Source organism: Pelophylax lessonae, assembly GCF_965119305.1.
Source record: "Pelophylax lessonae genome assembly, chromosome: 4".
Classification (NCBI taxonomy): domain Eukaryota; kingdom Metazoa; phylum Chordata; class Amphibia; order Anura; family Ranidae; genus Pelophylax; species Pelophylax lessonae.
Genome location: NC_138771.1, coordinates 424066941 through 424090891, shown reverse-complemented (window position 1 = coordinate 424090891; position 23951 = coordinate 424066941). Strand labels below are relative to the sequence as shown.

At 42.6% G+C, this 23951-nt stretch overlaps 1 protein-coding gene across 1 annotated transcript in view; it reads right to left on the bottom strand.

The window, feature by feature from the left end:
* SLU7 (SLU7 homolog, splicing factor) overlaps nucleotides 1-20613 on the bottom strand; it is a 39264-nt gene extending 18651 nt beyond the window's left edge. Inside the window, exons 1-10 of the mRNA XM_082256002.1 lie at nucleotides 20451-20613; nucleotides 19521-19674; nucleotides 19353-19433; nucleotides 17104-17268; nucleotides 14285-14353; nucleotides 11277-11324; nucleotides 8118-8243; nucleotides 7920-8017; nucleotides 7297-7364; nucleotides 6400-6539 (exon numbers count right to left, since the gene is read on the bottom strand). Of these exons, the coding sequence (XP_082112128.1) occupies nucleotides 6400-6539; nucleotides 7297-7364; nucleotides 7920-8017; nucleotides 8118-8243; nucleotides 11277-11324; nucleotides 14285-14353; nucleotides 17104-17268; nucleotides 19353-19433; nucleotides 19521-19674; nucleotides 20451-20602 (1101 nt within the window). The 5' untranslated portion in view covers nucleotides 20603-20613. The remainder of the gene's footprint in view (nucleotides 1-6399; nucleotides 6540-7296; nucleotides 7365-7919; nucleotides 8018-8117; nucleotides 8244-11276; nucleotides 11325-14284; nucleotides 14354-17103; nucleotides 17269-19352; nucleotides 19434-19520; nucleotides 19675-20450) is intronic.
* Nucleotides 20614-23951: the final 3338 nt, after the last annotated feature.

Genomic DNA, 23951 nt, shown 5'->3' with positions numbered 1-23951 from the left:
TTAGTGATGGACTGATATCCATATTTTGATAATTGCGTATCGGCTGATATTTACGTACAATTTAAAACATTTTTTTTTTTTTACTTGACAGGTACTCTTGTGGAGGGATCTGGGGGTCTAAGACCCCAAACCCCTCCTCTGCACTTAAAAGCATTCAAAACGTCAAGTTTGGCTGTTTTGAATGCTGTCATTTTTTTAATCTGGCGCCAGTACCCGGACATCACTTCCGGGTTTTTGCATGGAGACCCGATCAGAGCCGAATGCGGCTTTGATCGGGTCTTCGGCGGCCGTGCAGGCTGGTTGTCTGGGTCTCTGCATCGGTTGTCATTACAAGACAGCCGACCGTCGGCTATGGACGCCGATACCGGGGTGATGCCTCTTGCTGCAGGCATCACTCCGGTACAAGCACTTTCTGAAATATCGGTAATATCGGTAACCTCCGGGCCGATTCCGATATATCGGGGAAAGTGCATATCGGCCCTCGATATATCGGCTTTGCCGATAATCTGTTGATCCCTAATAGCTATAATGTAATTAACTTTAGTAATTCAGGTAAAAAACGTAGGGCTCTGCTATCAATGTAATGAAATTACTAAAAAGACAAACAGATTAAACATTTCTCTAATTGTCCTTTAAATAAACTAGTGCTTTAAACAAGAGCACTAGTTCATCATCAAACATCTGCATCAAATGTACTTGGACCTTACTTCATGCCCAACTTTTACAGTACATCAGATTCCTTTACAATTATTTGTGTAGCCTGTCATGAACAACAGAATAAACAGCAAAATTATTGTGAAAACTGGATTTTTGTAAAATCTTAGTGTAAAATCCTTTTCTCTGAAGTCCATTGACAGACGCAGCGCTTATGTTTCTTAGACCATTGGGTTATGCTGCCCCCTACAGGAGTAGTACTAGGCAGGAAAAAAACATTTACCACGCCTACAGGGGCTGTCCCTGTAGGCATAACCCCACACACCCTGTTCCAGCATACCAGTTTGGTTTAAAGCAGTGATAAGAAGACACAAACCATCCCCATATCAGAGGGGCGGGTGCTGCGTCTCTCAATGGACTTCAGAGAAAAGGATTTTACGTTAAGTTCTTACACAAATCCAGTTTTCTCTATTGTCCATTGACAGACGCAGCTCTTATGCTTCTTAAACCATTGGGACGACCTTGTAGAATTTTGTAAATGTGTGCACAGACGACCAAGTCGCCGCCTTACAAACTTGCACCACTGAGGCCTGATGGCAAAAAGCCCAAGAGGCACTCAGCGCTCTAGTAGTATGCGCCTTCAAAGGGAAAGGAGGAACTTGACCTTTCAATGAATAAGGCTGAACAACCGTCTGCCTAATCCATCTGCATATAGTCGCAGCAGATGCAGCCAAACCTTTACGAGATCCCTCAGTAAGGACAAAAAGAGCATCTGACTTCCTAAGAGACTCAGTGGCCGTCAGGTAAACCCTGATCTCCCGAACCACATCCAGAGAGTGCAAAGCAATTTCCTTGGGATGCTTAGGCTTAGAACAGAGTGAAGGCAACAGAATGTCTTCATTTAGATTGAAATCAGAAACCACCTTAGGGAGAAAAGATGGATTAGGGTGAAGTACCACTTTATCTCTGTGGACCACCAAATAAGGCGAACGACAGGACAGCGCCGCCAACTCAGACACTCTGCAGGCAGAAGTAATCACCACCAGAAAAGCAACCTTATTGGATAAAGAAAGCAGAGAAATCTCCCTAATGTTCTCAAAAGGAGGCTTTTGAAGAACAGTTAAAACCAGATTGAGATCCCATGGAGGCAACGGAAATCTCCTCGGGGGAGCTAGATGATGCACCCCTTCAAAAAAAAGTGCGAATCAAGGCATTAGCAGCCAACGGACGTTGGAAGTAAATAGCCAAGGCCGACACTTGGCCCTTGATAGTGCCCAAGGCCAACTGCTGCTCAACCCTTTTTTGTAAAAAGGCTAAAACCCTAGCAATAGAAAACAAGCATGGGTGCAGCTTCAGCGATTCAGACCATGAAATGTACGGTTTCCGCGTAAGATGATAAATCTTCCTAGAAGTCGCCTTCCTAGCCTTCAACAGGGTAGGAATCACAGATTCAGAGAGACCCCTATTCTCTCAACACCTGCCCCTCAACAGCCATGCCGTTAAAGCCAGTGACCGTAAAGCAGGATGGAAGATCGGTACCTGGGACAGCAGATCCTCCCTTAGAGGAAGTCTCCTTGGAGGATCGGCGACCATTTTTACAAGGTCTGCATACCAAGACCAATGAGGCCAGTCTGGAGCCACCAGAACGACCCGGATTCCTTCCACTACCAGCCTGTGGTGGAAGGAAGAGAAATCTTGGCAAGAGTTTTATCGAAGAGAAGGCATATATCAGCCGATACTGGCTCCAAGGAGCCACCAAGGCGTCTGTGGCGTCGGCCAGAGGATCCAGAGACCTGGCCACAAACCTCTGGACTTTTTTGTTGAGGTGAGACGCAAACAGGTCTACCTCCGGAGTTCCCCACCGGACACAGAGGAGATGAAAACACCTCCGGGTGAAGGGACCATTCCCTTTGATCCAGCACCTGACTCAGGTAATCCGCTTGCCAAATCTCCACACCCGGAATGTGGATTGTGGAAAGACCCGAAACATTGTCTTCCGTCCCATACCAGAATCTCGGCCAACTCCTTGGCTGCCAGGACACTCTTCCAGCATATTGATCAGTAAGGAAGACTACTCTGTTGACCAGGTCCCCTGGACACAGAGCATCCCCAGCACTCCACCCCAGCCTGACAGGCTGGCGACCGTGGGGACCACCGTCCAAAACATTGGTAGGAAGGACTTGCCCAGCCACAATGCTGGCGACTGGAGAGCAGACCTTGTGAGTCGGATCAAGCGTATCATTTTGTCTAAAGACTGTGGATCTCTGTTCCATTTGGCAAGAATCTCCTTTTGCAGAGGTCTCGAGACTAAGCAAATGAAACTGCCTCAAACGTTGATACCATGAGACCCAGGGCTCTCATGCAAGTCTGTAGTGAGGATAGATCCGTTTTCAACAGCAACCGGATCGCTCCCTGCAACTTCTGAAGTTTTTCCAGGGGAAGAAAGACCCTCGCCAAGGCGGAATCTAGAGTCAGCCCCAGATAAGCCAACCTCACTGAAAGTGTCAGAGCAGATTTTTTGAAATTGATAGTCCACCCGAATTCCTGAAGGGTCTGAACTGTAATCGACAGGTCACCCAATAGAGCCGAGTGAGAGTCCGCTCTCAATAGGAGATCGTCCAGATATCCCAGGATCGCAATCCCTTTTTGGCGCAACAAAGCCAATACCGGAGCCAGTACCTTGGTAGAGACTCTGGGAGCGGAGGCGAGATCAAAGGGTCAAATTGAAAATGCTCCTCTGCCACCGCAAAGCGGAGAAATCGCTGGTGTCCCCCATAGATGGGGATGTGTAGATACGCATCTTTGATATCGATGGAGGCCAGAAAATCCCCAATTGAAATACGCTACCACCGACCGAATTGATTCCATTCAAAACTTCTGCACCTGCAATAGAGCGGTTCAGAGGCTTGAGGTCCAGGTTTGCCCTCTTTTCTGGGCAATGTGAACAGGTTTGAATAGAAACCTTGAAAGCGTTCCTGTGGAGGAAACGGCACAATCACTCCTTGAGCAAGGAGATCCTGCACTGCATCTTGGAGATCCTTCAAACAAGCCGGAGACAGGCCAAGATTTGACTGAAAGAACCTGTCCCCTGGCCGGGAAAGAAATTCGATCTTGTACCCGGAACAACTCAGTTTGTGAACCCATTTGTCTTGAAGGAATCAGTTAGTGAACCCATTTGTCTTAAATGAATCAGTTAGTGAACCCATTTGTCTTGATTGAATTAGTTAGTGAACCCATTTGTCTTGAATGAAGCAAGTCCAGGGTTCCTGAAAGAAGCGAAGATGTCCCCCCACCCCAGAAATGGTTGAGGGCTCCCCTTCATGCTGAAGAGGACTAGTCTGCAGAACCGGACTGGCTAGTCTTGGTCTTGCCTGGTCAATGTCTTTTTAGCCCCTCCAGAAGCCCTAAACGGCTTACCTTTTTCTTGTGCCCGAGGCACGATAAAAACGCCTATGAGCGGTGAAAGAAGGCCCCAGCTTACTACGGGGTGCCTTACCTTTGTAGGATTGAGGAAGGAAGAAGAGTACTCTTCCCATCAGTTAGAGCTTTGATCAACTCATCCAGCGAGTTGCCAAATAATCACTCTCCCAGGGGAGATCTGTTAAGGTCTTCTTGGAAGCCTGGTCTGCCAACCAGCTCTTCAGCCAAACCATGCGTCTTATGGCAATCCCCACGGCCGACACTCTGGCCACCAGGGGAGCCGCATCCAAGGACGCATCACACAGGAACACCAGGGCCTGGGTCATCTGGTCCATAAGTTCCATCAGCTCTGGGGAAAATAAGTCAGCATCTAGGTTCCCCTTAAAAACCGTTACCCATTCCGTAACCGTCTGTGATACCAGAAGACACAAAAATCGGTTTCAGGATTGAACCAACCAACACATGAAGGTGGTGGGAAAGGGATTCCACCCACCTGTCCACCTGGTCTGAAAACACAGGGGAATCTTCCACAGGCGCTATAGTAGGTATGTTCAACCTAGATACAGGGTGATCCACCTTAGGCGGTACCGTCCAGCGGTTTGAAACCGTTTCTGCAAAGGGATAACGGTGTTTAAAGCGCTTAGGCACTACTAGCACGTGCTTGATGCGCCGCCATGGTTTAATAACAATATCATGAAGATTCTCGGGACAAGGGAAAACCTTGCCCGATTTTTGGGTTTTACGGGAGGCAAAAGACACCCGTGTCCCTACCAGTGTGGGATCATCTGCCATTTTTAAAGTTTCCCTTACTGAAACAATCAGGGCTTCCACCAAAGCGCGTTCCCGCACTGCAGCTGAAGAGGACAGGTCCTTTTCACCATCTGATTGCGAGGACAGCGATCCCTCAAGGAGGGGGACGTCCATAGCGACCATATCAGCCTCTGAATCAGAGGACCCCATCGATGACGGTGAAGGCATCGGCCATTTTCGGCTATTAACCTTTTTCATCACAAAATCGACCTTGGTTGCCAGGCTTTCCAGTGCTGCTGAAATCAGGGCCAGCGACTGCGATCCGGAAGGTCCGGTAGTCAAACTAAGGGGGTCTGAGGGTGAAACCACTACCTGGGACTCCATAATTAGTTCAAGAGAAAACAGGTGTACTGTCTCTTTATGAGCGCTGAGCGTGGTCCCCACCGCCGAGTCCCCTTAAATATATGCAGATAGCACAGTGCGCAGGGATATGCCCACAGCGACCCCAGTATTTTAGAAACCTCCAGAGCCAATCTGCGCAGTAGGAAATGAAAATGAAAGTCACAGGATATGACATCAGCCTGGAAAGAATGTGAAAGGTCACACTGCCTGTGTAGCTCCATAGGGCTACACAAAAATGGCTGCCAATGCAAGTCAACGGAAGGCACAGGGAAAATGGCTGCACCATGCAGGTCAAAGGGGAGAAATTCTCCTAATGCCCACACTAAAGATGGTGGCCCCGACGGCACACCATGCGGTCAGGGGACCACCAAATTGGAGGTTACAGAGGATCTACAACAAGACCCAGCAGGAAAAGGTACCATTTTCACCCCCCTCCCCCCAGGACGCCAGGCGCAGCAGCAATAGCGCCCCCCAGGTGAAAACCGCAATAAGGGCAGGGGGCGGGGGAGGGGGATGGGCACAGGGCCAGGTATCCTAACAGGCCAGGGGGATCTTTTAGGAAGTACTAGGTCCTATCATCCCCAGGAGTGGGCCCACCCCCTAAAGACAGCTAAGGGATATGGGGGGGAGGGGGTGCTGCATTTACTCACCATACTATGGACCGGGTGGGCCCTGCTCCAGACACACCAGCTCCCACCCAGAGTGGGGGTGCTGCCAGCGTGCCAGAGGTACGCTGTGACTCAGGGCGTTCCAGGTAATCGCGTCCCAGAGAGACATCCACTCGCTGGCCCGTACCCATCCAAAAAACAGGGATATGTCGTGGCGAGGCCTAGTGTGGGACTATAACCTGCTCACGCTCGTAGGCCAGGCTGGTAGACCTTAAGGAGGGGGGGGGGGAGGTGGGCAGAATTATTTTTGGTTGGTAGAGGATAAAATACATATTTTACTCACCGAACTGCAACTCAATTTATAACATTTGTGTCATGTGTTTTTTTTTTTTTAGATTTTGGGTTGATATGTTGTCTCTATCATTTAAAATACACCTATGGTAAAAATTATAGACCCTTCCTTTCTTTGTAAGAGGGCAAACGTACAAAATCTACAGGGGATCAAAAAAATTATTTTCCCCAATATATATATATACATTCAGCATCATCCATATGAGCAACATACTTTTTCCAGGATGCTCTTTTTCTGTTCTTCTTTAAAGTCCTCTTTCTTTACTTTAAACGATTTGCATAAAACTTCTAGCTTGGTGGGATCAGCCTGAAGGTGGACATCTGAACCTTTTTCATAGGCCTCCCAGGCAAACACTGCACAAGAAAACATAGAGTAAATGTTAGCCATTACCTATTGCTCCTATAAAATGTTGTCAAGAACAATATTTACTATAATATATTTATTCCTCATTTTAGTAAGATCAGAATTAGGGATGGATATAAAAATTTCCTAAAGTGTATTTTCACTTTTGCAGTCGAACTGGGATGACACCTACTTTATATTTACTTAGAGGTTTCTATTACCTTGGCATAGCAGTGACCTTATCTGCTGACAGATGACATGAATGCATGCACGTCAGTCTTTTGAGCAGTATACTGTAAATAGCAGTGATTCCTTCCTGCTACGATAGAGAGGCACTACCAATAGGCAAATTTTGTCCAACTGGCTGCCACCATATTAAAAAGTGCAACACCTCCAAACTTCAGTAAGGGCTAACATTGGTGGACAAGCTCTTCACAAGCTGCATTTGTGATTTGAATGCAAAAGCATGTGTTTGAATGGCAAATGCATTTGGCAAAAGATTGCATTTGACCCGCTTTGTCTGTAGTTCAAATGCACCTCAATAGGACATTTTACATCCAAAGAGGCATAGCCCAATGCAAAGCAGGTCAAATGCAGCCTCGGAACTGCCAGGCATACAGCTTAATTAAAGTTAAAGGGAATTTGCTAACCTGCATTTGAGGTGCCTTCTAAACACATATCAAAGCAAGAAAACAACTCTCATCAACATTAACCCTAACATGCCTAATTCAAAATTAGATTAATGACTAAAATAGAAACTTTACTTACGTTGAGTTTGTGCCATAGCAATTGTGGCTCCAGTATAACGTACAAAATTATCACCAGCATAACTGACACTGTAAAGAAAGTTCATGTTCACCAATAAGATAGAATACAAGACTAAAAAAAACTGTTAAATATTGTAAAGACCAACAACTTTACTTTACACTTTTTCCACCTTAACTGCCACCTGCTTTTCAGATATAAAATTGTAGCTCAACAATATAAATATGATTATGGTCTATAAACATTTCTGAGGACTATTCACAATAGGTAGACTATGCAATTGAAACTGCATGAAGACTTCTTGCAGATTTCAAGTTTTGAATGTATGCCAAAGAACATTCAATACATGATCTGCTCTGTTCTGATTTTTTTCTGCATTCTTCTCTTCAAAAAAGTAAAAAGAAAGCTTTGATTTGGTTTCATCGTAGCAAATACAAAAAAATACAGCAATTTCTTTTTTAACCTAAAATTCGGTTGTACTGTCCTAAAAGTGCGATGCGCGATAGCACATTAAAAATCAATGTATAGTTTTCCAAACAGAGTGCTGCAGCTCAGTGGTGTGACCAACAGCTCAATAACCTCCAACAGGCTAAATCTTTAGTACACAATTTAATATTGTCACATACTCATCTGGATTCTTTCCTGCATCAGAATATGGATTTTCCCTCATGGCTCTGGTTTTGGGATCGTAGTATGCAGAGTTTGGATTCAGATTTCTTAAGTACTACAGGGATACAAGCAATATATGAAGATCAAAATACTAAAGCATACATACTGTATAAAAACAGGTTTGCTGCTTAGTTTTAGACACATTCAGATTTTACCTTGGCAGTATCTTCACGAATACGCAGGTTTCTGACTGTAATTCGTCTCTTGGAATCAAAGTTCTGTCCTGGCATATCAATATCATCTGCGTATTTATCTTCATCCTCATCTTCACTGTTGCGGTCCTAAAAAGTATAATAGAAGAATTATTAGGACCAAACTATTAACACCAAGGATATATAGAGTATCTATTCGGCTCTCTGACATTAGCTTTGGAGTCATATTGGAGTCATCTTACATGTGATTACATAACTCTTTTCAGAATACAGAAATCTAAACATAAGCTTCACTCAAAATAATTTTTTAAAATACCACCATCTACCCATAACATTTTTTTTTTTTGCAGTCTGTGTTGGGGTCTGCTTTACCTGAACTTTTAGCCTGGGTTCACACCGCTACGAATCTTGAGCGGTTTAGATGCAGTTAGAGAGCCCAAGATTTGCATGTCACTTGAATAGAATAGAATCTATGTGTTTTGTTCATATATCAGCGTTGTAAATTTGATGCAGGTAAAAGAAGACTCCTGTGCTTCTTTGGTGCGGGTTCGATGCAAACTTCTATGATTCAATGCAAATTTGTTCGCACCTCCACACCACAAAATTGTAACATAAATTCGCACCTCATCTTGGACAAAAACCTGCATCAAAATTCGCACCACATCACAGGGCAGCAGTGTGAACCCAGGCTTAAGGTCACTTACAACCAGCTAAAGAGCAGCTCTGTACCCACTGGCATGTTTTGGGTATCCCAGCATCGTTTTACAGAATTTCTACTTCTACAAGATTCTATAAAACTAGTTAACTGTATTTCTCAAAGTGGAGTGAAGACACAACAGAAGATCGCTGGTAGCTCATAACGCTGTGTCCACGCAAAATTAAAGTTGGGGTTTCAGTTGTAACTCCAACAAGATTTTTCTTTTTTTTTGAGTGGAGATAGATTACAGTAGCATTCCCAGCCTATTGTCAGTTTTTTTTTTATTTGCTACCTGTGTTTACACTGGAGAAGTATCCTCTAAACATTCTGTACTTGGAATCACAGTCAAAAAATTATAAGAAACCCTCCTCCACAAGTGCACACAGCAATTAAAACCTGACAAAGCTGAAGTGCTACTTTAACCACTTCTTGACCAGAAGGATTTGCCCCCTTAATGACCATGCCCTATTTTGCGATTCAACACTGCGTTATTTTAACGGACAATTGCACGATTGTGCGATGCTGTACCCAAACGAAATTTACATCCTTTTTTTCCCACAAATAGAGCTTTCTTTTGGTGGTATTTGATCACCTGTGCGATTTTTATTTTTTGCACTATAGACAAAAAAAGAGCGACAATTTTGAAACAAAAAAAAAAAATATTTTTCACATTCTGCTTTATAACATTCCTAAAAAAAAAAATAATGTAAAAATCAAAATTTAACATTTTAGGCCAATTTGTTTTCTGCTAAATTTTTTTTTTTTTTTTTACCAAAAAATATCGCAATAAGCGTATTTATGATTGGTTTGCGCAAAGGTTATTGCGTCTACTAACTACAGGAAAGATTTATGTCATTTTTATTGTTTTTTTTTTTTTTTTTACTACTAATGGCGGCGATCTGCAATTTTTTTTGCGGAACTGCGACATTGCGGCAGACAGATCGGACCTCTGACTGACATTTTTGACACTTTTGGGGGGACCAGTGACATTACTACAGTAATCAGTGCTAAAAATATGCACTGTTACTGTAATAATGACACTGGCAGGGACGGGGTTAACACTGTGGGTGCTCAAGGGGTTAAATGTATGCCTAAAGTGCTTACTGACTTGTGAGGGGGGGAGGGGGGGTTCAGTGACAGGCACAGACAGATCGCAGTGTCAGCTACTGTCTTCACAGAAAATCTGCCTGCTTTGTTTACATAAGCAGGCGGATCTTCTCACAGTTTCCCAGACGATCACGGGACGGCAGAGGCAATCGCCTCCGCTCCTCCCGCAGTCCGCCTCCCGCTGTCGCCGCCAAAACCACATGCAGTCCAGTCACGTAGTACTAGACTGGACGCAGCCGAGCCACCCTGCCGCAGTAAAAAGCCAGCGGGCGGTCGGCAAGTGGTTAAATAGGAGTAGCATAAAGGAAAGACAATAAATAATACTATGTAAAATACCCTTTGGTCACTCTGCTTAGGTGCCAATACAAAAAACAGCCAAACTGTCAATATGATTTCAAATTCCCTGAGATATGCAGGAGACGAAAATTATATAAAAAAGACTGTTTAGAAAACCTATCAGTTTTAGTAGCCCAAATTAGCTCATAAGAGGATAGGCCAACATAAGCCAAGTGATAGCCTGTCATAGAAAGTTGCCGTCCTATGGTAGGTGTATGGGTTACTTTAAAAAAAAAAAAAAAAAAAGCTTTAAAAGAGAAGTTCGGGGATTTAAATAAAACCAAACACACTGTCACCTAGATTAATGTAGCATCAATCCTCTGATGCATCTGTCTCCTGCTGCCTAAGTCTGGGAACTCAGCGATCAAAGACAATATCGCTCAGTTCTTGGTCTTCATAGGAGTACAGAACTAAGTGCACTACTGTAATACACAGGAGAAGTAGAGACAAAAAAGCTTTGATCCCATTTGCTTTTGGTGAGAAGATGTTTTACCATATCTAAAAACTGATAACTCACTCTGTTTCTTGAAATATTTTACAACTTTCAAAATGCAAAGAAAAACTATGACATTGTGTTTTTATTAATATGATAGTCGAAACTGCTATATGAAAACACGGTCTAAGATTTGTTTAAAGGTAGGTATTTCAGGTAAACAGTAAGTGGACTCTAACAGACTAAATCATCAACTTGTTAGCAGTATCTTGCCCAATTCAAAAGGTGAGATTTCTCTGACAGAGTTCCCCACATTTGCTGCTCAAACAAGCAGAGCAGCCCCCAAAAAGAGATCTCACCTCCACAATACACAGAAGTCATAATCAGGCATCTTGCCTGATCTACACAAAAGCTGAAAGATCTGCTGTTGATGAATTAACCCTTCATTATGTACCATTTCCTTTAAATTACAAATAGCCTTGCAGCCGTTCATGGGACTGTGTGCTCCTTAAAGATAATGCAAGTTTAGTATCATTAGGATGTGGTCAAACAGAGTATACATATTATCCAAGTTGGAAAAAAAGCTTACGGTCTGAGTATTCTGTTCCTCTTCTCCCCACTGGTGTCTTGGAGAGCTCTGGAGTAAAGAAAGCAAGATCGGTGACATAGAAAATACAGGGTCAAGCTTAGAGAAGAGTCAGACTGTTACCCTGCTGAGGTAAGTAAACAAGATAATTATAGGGGTAAAAGAGGCTGCAGGGATGTAAAAGGGTCGGGATCAGTAGGTTCCATTCATGACCCTTATGACTTGTGAGTCCAGGTGACCACTTATACTGCTGTGCATGCAAACAAATCCAGAATCATCACTTTTGAAGTGTATATGCCATTTATTTATTTTTTTACCAGGATCCAAAAGATGTCCAGCAGTTATTTTAGTTAAAATGTCTAATAAACCAGCATGTAGACAACAATGTTATAAATATCACCTATGTGTTCAGAAAAACCTAATGGGTGAAAAAATTAAACAGAATATTTTTTATTTATTACAGGCACTTTACGCAGCAGTTTTCACATTTATTATCCATTCACATCAGTCCCTGTCCTCAAGAAACTTACAATCTAAGGTCCCCAACTCACATTCATACATACAAATACTAGGGCCAGTTTAGACAGGAGACAATTAACCTACCAGCATGTCTTTGGAGTGTTGGAGGAAACCCATATAGGCACAGGTGGAACATGCAAACTCCATGCAGGTAGTGTCGTGGTTGGGATTCAAACCAATGACCCTAGTGTTGCCAGGCAAAAGAGCTAACCACTTAGTCACTGTGCTAGGTCTTTCACACACACACTGCATCTATTAGGAAGATTCGCTACCTTTCAGAGTGTGATATACACATTTCAACATCATGATAATTGAGAACTATAGTGGAACACAGGAGTGATAATACACAGTAAAAATTGATTAAAAGGGGTCATTATTTGCTATGACCAGAGAAAGTAGTACTTTTACTTTGTCACACACACACACACACACACCTGAATCTTTTACTTTGTCACACACACACACACACACACACACACACACACACACACACACACACCTAACTGAAAACCCGCATAATATAAAACATTAAAGCCAAACTCTAGCTAGTTTTAGACAGAAGGGGGAAGGGTTAGGTTTATACAGTATTGCCCATTGGAGAGAACTCCACTAACTTCCTGTCTAGAAGAAGTATCACAGGGACAGGAGGTGTTGAAAAGATTCTCCAATGTAAAGGTTAGAATCTCTGCATGGTACTTACTGCTGCCTGTGCCTTTCTATACCAGCGATACCTATTTCCCCTCATTTTTTATGTCCTGGTATCAAAGAGACATGACGTTAGGGGAATTTTTCCAGAAGAGTCAGACCGCAATAAAAACATGGGGAGAAAAAACAGGCGCCATCTAGACTAAAGATATGGGAAAACATGGGACTTTGGAGGCAGAGTAAAATAAAACATAAACATTTTATTCTTATACTTGTTTTAAAAAAGACAGAAAAAACAAATACATCGCCTAAAAAGGCATCAGTGTACTAGACATCAATGTGATTAATCAATGATAATACAATAAATAAGACAAGCAAGTAAGAGTTGGTTGAATTAGCATAGTTATCTGAATGGTATTTCACATCAGGACGATCCGTTGAAGATGACAGGTGTATGAGCTGTCCTCCCAAAGAGATCAATCAATGTGGTCATAAATAGATACAAAAATTCATTGAGATAGATTGCTCAATATGTTTCGCATTACGCTTGCTTCAACGGATCGTCCTGATGTGAAATACCATTCAGATAACTATCCCAATTCAACCAGCTCTTACTTTTTTAGGCAATGTATTTATGTTTTTTCTGTCTTTTTTAAAACAAGTATAAGAATAAAATGTTTTTTTTTTTTTTTTTTTTTTTTACTCTGTGCCTCCAAAGTCCATGTGTTCCCATATCTTTAGTCTAGTCTTCAATTAGGATGTGGCACATACTAATTATTTCATGCGTTTAGTAAACCGCCATCTGGTAGCGCATACAATCTGTTTCCACAAGCGCCATCTAAGTGTAGCAGCATTATTGGCAAGAGGTATACAGGTACTCACAATTGGATATGTGATAGAGCATATAAGGCGCTATGAAGCATATCGCCCTGTGGGAAGGAATTCATCTGGATGGCCTCGGCGGCTGCTGCTGGCAAAAATGTAACCGATGGATGTCAGCACGGCTTTCCGTGACTTGGCACTTCCAGGTGCAGGGGGGTTGCCAAGGCAGCGAGTTTGCGGAGCATGCGCTCCTTCTTCAGGGGAGGAGGCCTGAAGAAGAAGTGCATTCTCCACAAACACATCGCCTTGGCAACCCCCCTGCACCCAGAAGTGCACGTCACGTAAAGCCGCGCGGACTCATCGCTGATCATTGGAAGTGCTCACATCCATCGGTCACATCCATCCGCAGCCGCCGAGGCATTCCTGATGAATTCCTTCCCACAGGGGGATATGCTTCATAGCGCCTTATATACTCTATCACATATCCAATTGTGAGTACCTGTATACCTCTTGCCAATAAATCACTTGATGTGCTACACTTAGGTGGCGCTTGTGTTTTCTCTCCAGTAACCCATAAGCCCCTTCTTGCTTGCCCACTGAGCAGCTGTTTAAAAGAGCCAGCACAAGAACATCATCAAGGACCTATTTTGAACTTCCTTTTAAATCTTTTATTGAACTTTTTATTGCCTTTATTATACCATATTACCTATGGGATGTAGCCTAATTCATGTTCTTTGTGCCAGTATGATTGTCCCATGTCGCAATAAAAACCTTTTCTTGTTGTTCTGACTAGATTTGGACTTTCAGATTATAAAAGGAAGAAGAAGGTAATAAATAAATAAAAATACTATAAGACCCTTCTGAACCTGATATACTTTCATACTGCTAAAACATCCTCAGTGGTAGCATGCAATTCAACTTTGTACTTAAATGCAATTTATGAAAAAGTCACAGGTGATGTTCAGTCATAGGTTTAAGCTGGTTGGTTACACATCCCACAAATGGGCCTATCATAAAATACTTACCACATGTTCTGAAAGCTTTCCGGAGGCGAGCTCCTCTTGAAGTTTCTGAGCCTTCAATGTACGTTTTGCCTAGAAGAAGGACACATAGTCTCAGTAACATCTGATATTCTTCATGATAAATGGTTAATGTTTAACTTTTTCACTGACAGTCTTTTTTTTCCCCCTTTTTTCATTTTCTGCACACACGATTGGGTGTGTATGTGTGTGTGTTTAAAATTAACCTTAGAAAGCATTATTTTAACAAAATAGTAAATTGATGCCTGGAGCAGATTTCTGGCAGAGGTAGACAACACTACGTGATCTATACTCAAAGTAAAAAAAAAAAAAAAAAAAAAAAAAAAAAAAAAAGGGACAGTCTTGATGGACCACATTTCTGCCATCACTCTTATGTTTCTATTTTAAAATGCATTTTTGGCTTCACAATTACTTAAAACCCCAAAAATGTTTTAAGAAAGGTGGTCGCATTATATTGTTTGTTGCTGAATTGTGCACATTTTTATCAAATATATATTTTCAGAGAAAAAAAAATAAATAACCAGTGTTAGTGCCGGTTCACACTGATGCGATGCGGGAAGGCTGCGAATTCGCAGCCTGTTCCCGCATCGCACACGCACCCCCGGCAGTTCACACTGCCATATGCGATCCGCTGGGGGTGTCAATGTCTTCTTAACGACACCCCCAGTTTGATCGCATATCGCAGTGCGATCGTGCAGTTCGCACAGGATCGGATCGCACAAGTGTGAACCGCTGTGCGATCCGATCCTGATTCGGCAGCAAAAATGCCTCCTGTGCGTGTTTGCTGCGGGTGCGATGCGAATTTAGCCATACAAACTGTATGGCTATACTCGCACCGCACAGCTGATCGCATGTCATGTTGGAGCAGTGCGCTCCGACATTACATGCGAACCCCGCACACGCAGTAGTGTGAACCGGGGCTTAAACTCTCAGCTTTTTTTTTAGCTTTAAGTGATTGTAAAGTCTTGTTTTTTTAAAATAACAAACATGTTATACTTACCTCCTCTGTGTAGTTGGTTTTGCACAGGGTAGCCTGGATTCTACTCTTTTCGGGTCCCTCGCTGCTGCTCCTGGCCCCTCCTTCCTATTGAGTGCCCCCACAGCAAGCAGCTTCCTATGGGTGCACCCGAGTCGAGTTGCAGCTCCGTGTGTCCATTCAGAGCCAATGGTGCAGCGGCTGTGTCTCAGCCAATCAGGATGGAGAGTCCCGGATGGCCAAGAGACTTGTGGACATCGCTGGACAGAGATGGGGCTCAGGTAAGTATTAGGGGGTGCTAGGGAGGCTGCTGCACACAGAAGGCTTTTTATCTTAAAGCATAGAATGCATTAACATAAAAAACATTTGCCTTTACCTTCCTTTAATAGACAGAACACAAAAAAAAAAAGAAACATTTCCCAGTAAACTATTTAAGTTCCTACCCCAGAACTTGCAGATTACAGCTTTCATAGCGGCTGGCTCTTGCTTAGTGCTGTTTCTCCAATAAACTTTCAGTCTTCACAGGACAGAGTTAGCATTGGACAGTGTAGTTTCTAAGCCAGTATCTTAGCTTAGAGAAGGGGGAGGGAAGGAGGAATTGAGTGCCCTGCCATCCTAGGCTATTTGTGCTTCTATTAATGCACACAGTGTAGGGAGACAAATGTAGTCTCTACATGCAAAGGTGGCTCCATAAGATCCTGCAAAAGAAGAACTCCAATCTGAAACAGGAAACCTAGACAGCAGCTTAAAATGGAATATAGGCAAGGATTAGGGGTTAAATAAGCGGATTGCTCAGTAAGTGAAGGGGTGGCAGCGGGGAGTTTTACTCACACTCCTAGCAGCTGCATGTGTAAATCTGACAGGCAGACTACCTGCTGTCAGACAGGAGTGATCTTGCAGCTACTGCATTGCTTTCACACACCCCAGTTACTATGGGTCCTCCTGCGCCCCCGCAACGTTTCCTGAGCTCCACACCTCCATTTGGCAGACCACCGAACAGGCATGGCAGGAACCACTGGGCAGAGGGGAGGGAGATCAGTGAACATTTCTTTTAGACCCCTGATGTCTTTTTAAAGAGAACATATCACCAAAAAATGATCACATAGTGGACTTTTTGATCCCATGCCATGAAAAAAAAGTTTAGTAAAAAATAAAATAAATATATTTTTTTTTATAATTGTGGGATACAAAAAAAGTTTCACCCAAGCACTTAAAATCTCCCTCAAAAAAAAATTTTGAGCTCCTTCCATAAACATGAAAAAGTCTATTGCACTACACATTACATATCACCACACACACCAGAGAGTCATTCTAGTCCCATTATTCATGGTTAATACTAAACTGATGACTGGTAGAGGGTTTTAAAGCGTTGCCTATGGAAAATATGGGGTGCTGAAGTTTGTTTCCATTTCATGGGCACACACAATTTTAGTGTTGGGCATGTTGGCTGTTTACTCAGCACAACCTTATCTTTTATATTTTACCAACAAAATTGGGTAATTTCTTGTGTTTGTGTGCCCCAAAATCAACGTTAGTGTATTATTAGCTGAAATTTTAATTTTATAAACGTTTGCGCTAGTATCGTGTGACATAACAAAATTGTAACTACAGCTATTTTATTCTTTAGGGAGTCTGCTTTCAGAAAATATAATGCTTTGGGGTTTTTTATGTAATCTTCAGGCCAAAAATAACTTTTCAAAGGTGTGCAAAAGAAAGCAAAAACTGCTCTAGCAGCGAAAGGGTTAAACCATCTGCTGAAACTGCTTATAAAAATGCTTAATATCACTTTAATAACACTTTTAGTGTATGAAAATCAATAATGACATACCAAGTCCACTTTGGCATGTTCTTCCACAATCTTCTGGTGTTCTTCTGGGTTATAGCCATTCCACCGGTCTCTCTTCCCATCGTAATCCAACATAAGCTCTGGTTGCTCATACTCATCTGCAGCGATATTCATACCATTGAATTTTGCTCCAACTTTACGAGGTCTCTGAAAAGCGAACAAAACATCTTCAAATTGACAAGAACTCAGAAAACACACTTGCTGGTAAAATCGCTCATGTCATGAAGCCTAGTGCACGCACATAGAGAATAAAACCTGAGCTGTTTCAGCGATTGAACATTCACAACTTCTTATACAGTCGTCATTTTAACTGCAGACATGTTAAGTGTACTGAAGCCCAAGAACAAAAATGAAATTTTGCTGCTTACCAGTCCTTAGCTGTGGTGGCTTCAATAGTTTTCTATTTACAGGCTTTTATTCCCTATTTACTTAGTTATCCTACCAGTAACATTTCCTACTCTATAGTAACAACATTTAAGTACTTTATCTATAGTATAGCACTATGGTGAAGCAGCATTGACTCCATAAGACAGGAAATGTGTTAAGAGTAAAGAACACCCCCGCCCCAAATCTCTATAACATAAAGTAGCTCACAAAAGTGAGTACACCACTCACATTTTTGTAAATATAGTATATTTTTTTTATGCGACAACACTGAAGAAAGGACACTTTGCTACAATGTAAAGAAGGGAGTATACAGCTTGTATAACAGTGTATATTTGCTGGCCCCTCAAAATAGCTCAACACACAGCCATTAATGTCTAAACCGCTGGCAACAAAAGTGAGTACATCCTTAAGTTAAATTGTCCAAATTGGGCCCAATTAGCCATTTTCCCTCCCCAGTGTCATGTGACTCGTTAGTCTTACAAGGTCTCAAGTGTGAATGGGGAGCAGGTGTGTTAAATTTGGTATTATTGCTCTCACTCTTTCATACTAATCACTGGAGGTTCAACATGGCACCTCATGGCAAAGAACTCTCTGAGGATCTGAAAAAAAAAAAAGAAGGCCCACGGAGCCCTGGGATGTGGTCTGCAAGCTAAAGCCAGGGAAGCGCATTGCCCCATGTTCTGGGATAGCGAGCTATCTTGGCAAGCCCAAATAGCGATCAACAGGTTGCCGACCCCCATCCCAGAGCATCAGAACGCACTCAGTAAGCGCCGGCAGGGGAGGAAGCAGGAGCTGCATAAGCTGATGCTTTCTCTGTAGGGCCGACTCCTGCCCCAGGTGGAGGGTAACCAAGTGGACTTCAACTGGGACCTTTCTAGCAGCCTGGAGAATGATGCCAGCAGAAGCTGGAAGAGGAAAAGAAGGTAATTGCATTAAACAACTCATATGCTGTTCTTTTGCAATGGACATATTAGTACCTATAAAAGGGTTAACAACCATTAGGCTGCTTTCACACTGATCCATGGCTTTCCTGCGGGTTAGCTGCACTGAGCCATAGAGTTCTAATATATTCTGCAGGTTTGGTGCGCTTTCTGAAAACGCACCAAAACTCCTGAATGCAGGAGTTTTGATGTGCATTCAAAAAGTGCACCACACCCGCAAAATATAAATTAAGTCTATGTCAAGGTGCAGCTAACCCACAGGCAAACCACAGGGGCACCGCACTGCACCCACGGCGTGGGTTAACCTGCTGTAGCGCATCAGCATAAAAACAGCCTTAGAGGGGGATCAGGGCTGTAAGGGGTTGTTTACATTAGCAAATTGGGGGGGGGGGGTAAAACACCATAGTTGAGACCTGCTCTCAACAACCCCCCAACCACTAGGGTATCGTCAGAGCAATGGCGACCCTGCCCTATGCTGCCTCCCTGTCACATTCTGTTTTACACTTGGACAGGAGGGGCAGCGGGGTTGGGCAGCACATACAGGAACCAATCCTTTCCATTTTCCTTCTGCAACCGCTGAAATAGAGTCCTTGTAAAAAGTAAACAGTCAGGGTTCACAGTAGCGTCATCCACTCTTTTTGTGATTGCGATTAAATAGTGGGTAAACATCCAACAGGGGATTTATTAAGATTATTGTTCAAAATCTTCACTATGCAATTAAAAAAAAAAAAAAACAGAATTAATTTTGAGCCATTTCATTTTAGTTTGGCCTGGGACAGGTTACCAAATCACTTAATTGACCCTTGCTTCAAAAAGTTGGGCACCCCTGATCTAAGAGCAGAAATAGCACAAATCTTCATAATAAATCCAAGTAATGTAATAGATACAAAATAAGGCACTAACCTCAAAACAGTCTTTCTTCTTATGTGTCAAAGAGCCACAGTTCTCACAAGCTCCCTGTCGATATTTTGTTGCAATTGACCCCTTAAATTAAATGATACGTTAAATCATTTGTTCAGATATTAGACCATTTTGTATGTATTATAAAATTATAGAATACTTTCCATTTACCTCCTTAACACCTTTCTTGAACCATTCTCCCATTGCTGAGTATTCTGTCTGCTTCTCATCCTGAGGCCTCTGGTGCTTTAAAGTGGGTCTTTTGGAAGGATCCACATACCAGGGGACTGAGGAAATATACTGAGGGATGTGAGGGTTGATGTCCCTAAAAACATAAAAAAAAAAAAAAAAAAAAAAAAACAATAATTTTATTTTGAAGAACTAATTTTATCAGGATAAAGGTTAATAGAACATTTCCAGCACATGAGATGGCAAGGTTACATATACAGTATAGACAGTAGTCTTGCACCTATACATTTTATTGTAGTCTATGACAGTTGAAAAAGTAAAATCTTTTAAAACAAGATGGAGGATAGAAAAACCGTGTCAGAGTATGAAAACTCCCCCCACCGCTTCTATTGTAAGCCAACAGCACTAATGAAATCTCTGAAGGAAAACTAAGGTTACTTATAATTACTTGCTTCTTTAGTCTTCATTTTTTTTTCCAGGCCCAATGGTCTGTCCCTCTTGGGTTAGACCCGCACCACAATAAAAAAAAAAAAAGTCTGCACCAGATCTCGCACATGTGCTATACAAAATCTGGCATAGTATTTTAAAACGGTGTTTTTACATGCGATCTCACAGTTAAAAAATGAGCTTGCCCTTGAAGGCACTGATGACGTAGCCTTTCAACTTCCAAGGGGGAGGCTGTGAACCACTGGCTACTTCATCAGTGTCTCCGAATACCAGAACAAAATTGTACACTCTATTTTACCAGCATTTATTTTACATAGGACTTATGCATGATGTTTACAGCTCAGCATACTGAGCTGCACACACTGTGCTTTTCAGAATTAAGGGAATAAGGTCCATTTCAAGGTAAAAAAAAAAAAAAAAAAAAGTTATTTAAAAAAAATAATACTTTTTTAAAACAATACTTACTTTCCCTCTTCATCCACTTCAGCCGGGGCATTACCCAACTTACGCTGTTCTTCTAGTTCCTTTTTCTTTCTCCAATCCTCCCTCGTCATCTTTTTTGGCTCTTCAATGCCAGAAGATTCACCTGGCACAGCAATGACTGTGCCTCCCGACATTTTGGGGTAATTGTCTAAAATAAAACAAAACATGAATGGCATAATCTAACTCAACATAACTACAAGCCAGCAAATGACTCAGTATGACACTTTGCAAAATGATCTGCTAAAAAACACCTGTATGTTCTAAACCTCTCTACAAATCTGATTAGTCATCTAGCATTCAAAGTATAGTTCCAACTAAAACTGTTTTTTTCTAGTTTAGAATTAAAGTCGATTTGCAAGTTTACGGTAACATCAGTCACTAAACTATTTCCTTTACTAACTGATGCAACTCTTCTTAGCACTGTATGTAGCTTCAGCACTGTTTTCTGGCTGTGAGATGAGAACTTCTCATCTCACACCCGGAACAAAATAGAGTCAGGCTGAGTAGCGCTCAGAAATTTATAGGTAGCTTTGTATTCTAGGAATGAATACAAAGCTTCCTCTGACTGGCTGAAATGGAGAGGTGTGCTGTTGATGACATGAACTCTGAATCAGCCAGAGGAAGCTTTGTATTCATAGAATACAAAGCCACCTATGAATGGCTGAGCTCCACTTAGACCAATTATTTTGTTTCAGGTGTGAGACACAATGCTCACAGCCCTGTGTACTGTACGCAGCTAAGGCTATATATATTTCATACAGTCCTGAAAGCCGCTGCATCATTTAGTGAAGGAAATTGTTTGTTTGGACCAGAGTGGTCCAAACAAACTAAAGTTAAGTAAACATAGAACAGTTTTAACCTCCCTGGAGGTATTCCCGATTGTGGCTCGGGGTTAACTTTTCAGTACCAAAAGCAGTAACCCCGAGCCACACTGGGGATTACCCCAGAATGTTACTCACCTTCCTCCTCACAGTCTCTCCCCGCTCTGTGCATAGCCGATTGCCGGCACTTGCCTTCCGGTTCCCTCCCTGCGAGTGTTACAACGCAGGGGGGTGGAACCGGGGGCAAATTCAAAAGTGTAAAAACACTAAATGACATGATACAAAGCTGTGATCCTAACGGATTACACTGTATCATATGATTTCACCTGGTGACTTTTCCAGTGCTTTGTGCCTGGAAAATTTTGAATGACCATGGTGTCCAAAAAGTGTTTTCTTTGCTCAAAAGCGCTTTTAGACAAACTGGAAAACAGCGACAGCGAAACTGAGTTACTTGAAGAACTGAGCGATAGCGATTCGTGGGAAAATTTGTCGTCAGGTACGGAAAGTGACGACAGCAACGATTCTGATGTCTCTTTCTGGCACATAACTTCTGGAATTTGGAAAATATATCAAATGATTCTTCAGAATTTCCAACGGAGCTATGTGCCAGAAAGAGACATCAGAATTGTCGCTGTCGTCACTTTCCGTACTTGATGACAAAATTTCCCCCAAATCGCTATCGCTCAGTTCTTCAAGTAACTCAGTTTCGCTGTCACTGTTTTCCAGTTTGTCCAAAAGCGCTTTTGCGCAAAAAGAATGCTTTTTGGATGCCATGGTCGTTCTCTATTTTTCCAGGTACAAAGAATTGGAAAAGAACAGGCAGGGCACTGGAAAAGTCACCAGGTGCAATCCTGTCGGTGAAATGGCATGATACAGTGTAATCGGTGTAATACAGCTTTGTATCATGTCATTTGTGTATTTACACTTTTGAATTTGCCGCCAGTTCCACCCCTCTGCGTCACAACGTTCGCAGGGAAGGGAACCGGAAGACAGGTGCCGGCCTTGGCCTGAGCACCAAGCGGAAGGACGGCGGGGGATCGCAGGAGAAGGTGAGTTTTAAAATGTAAAACAACAGATTTCTATGCAAAACAATGTACCGCTTTTAGCACAGAAAACTGGACATAATCAAACCGCCAGGCAGGTTAAAGGGTAACTCCACCTTTGTGCCTCATTCACACGAACATAATATTCCGTACATCCCTGCCAAGGGCTGACTTTGATTGTGTGGCATGTGTGGGTGTTTGCGCAACTGCATGCAGGCAACCCATTCAAATCAATGACAGGCAGGTAGCTGCACCAATCTCCAAGCGTAAACGGACTGCGTTCTGATCTGTGCATCAGTCCCATAAGGATGTACACTTGGGGATGTGCTCCGAGAACTATCTACCAGTTAGGCAAGTTGGGTTCTTGTAGCTAATTGTTCATGAGGTGCTGGGGCCACACATCCAATGGCCGGTCTGTCCTGATATTTAGACAGGACAGGGGGGGGGGGGGCACAGTAGAAGTAGAAGCAGCTGAAGGATCCCTTTTAAAAACAGGGGACAGTGATTTAATATACACAGACAAAGCTGTTTTGTACATTGATTTTTTTTTACATGTCATTAAAGAAGAACTAACCATTATAAACAGATTAGGTGTTAGGCTGGCCATACATGGATTGGAATTCAGCTAGTCCAGCAGGGAGCAGGGTTTCGATCCATGTATGGGGCAGGCTGTTTGTACAGAAGTCTATCTACTGATCGACTTCTGTACAATCGCCCTGTTGGATGTTGCCACTTTTATCAGCGCTGCTGGCTATAACTGGCAGCGCTGATCAGTGCACTCTGACAACTGAGAAATCTCCCTACTGTCAAAACACAAAGGCTCAGGAGGATTCCCCCATTCACATAGATTGTGTGGATGGGGGGGAAACCAAATCTTTTATTTTTCAACCGGTGGGTTGAACGAAAAAAAGAACACAACTATTGCCTGTTTAAGTGTGAAAATGGATACTAAACCTTTTTTATTTGGGTTTATACAGTTTCTATTTTTGCCCAGAGTTCTGCTGTAATCCCCCCTAAAGCCAATATTATGGGATATTCTGTAGCGTTCACTGACACCAGCACCAAGACGTTTGTCATAAAGAAGGTACAATCAGGAGTCTACTATATGACTTTGTTATATACAGGTTACTGAACACCCCTCAGAAGAGTTAAAGAGGAGGTCCAGTCTCTCCCAAAAAAATAAAAGTAAGCAGCTATAAATACTATAGCTGCTGACTTTTAATATAAGGACACTAATGCCCCGTACACACGCATCGATTATTGGCCTTGAATTTTCGGCCAACGTCCGATCGGCCGATTTTCGGCTTGTTAGTATGATGCTTTCAAATACCGACTCCAACTTTTCGACCGAAAAAAATCTGGTGTGCAGGCTATAAAATTTTTGTTGGCCGTCAACACAACGGCCGATTTTTCCGTCCGTCAGTACAGATTTTGGCAGACAAAAATCTGATGAGCAAGACTGGGCATGCTCAGAGAAGAAAAAACACACGGAAAGTAAACCAGCACATGACATCACTTCTGAAGTAGATTTTTGTTGGCCGAGAAAATTTGTGTGCAGTCTAGAGCACATTCCAACTAACACAACAACACTGGACAAAAGTCGGACGATCGGTCGACCG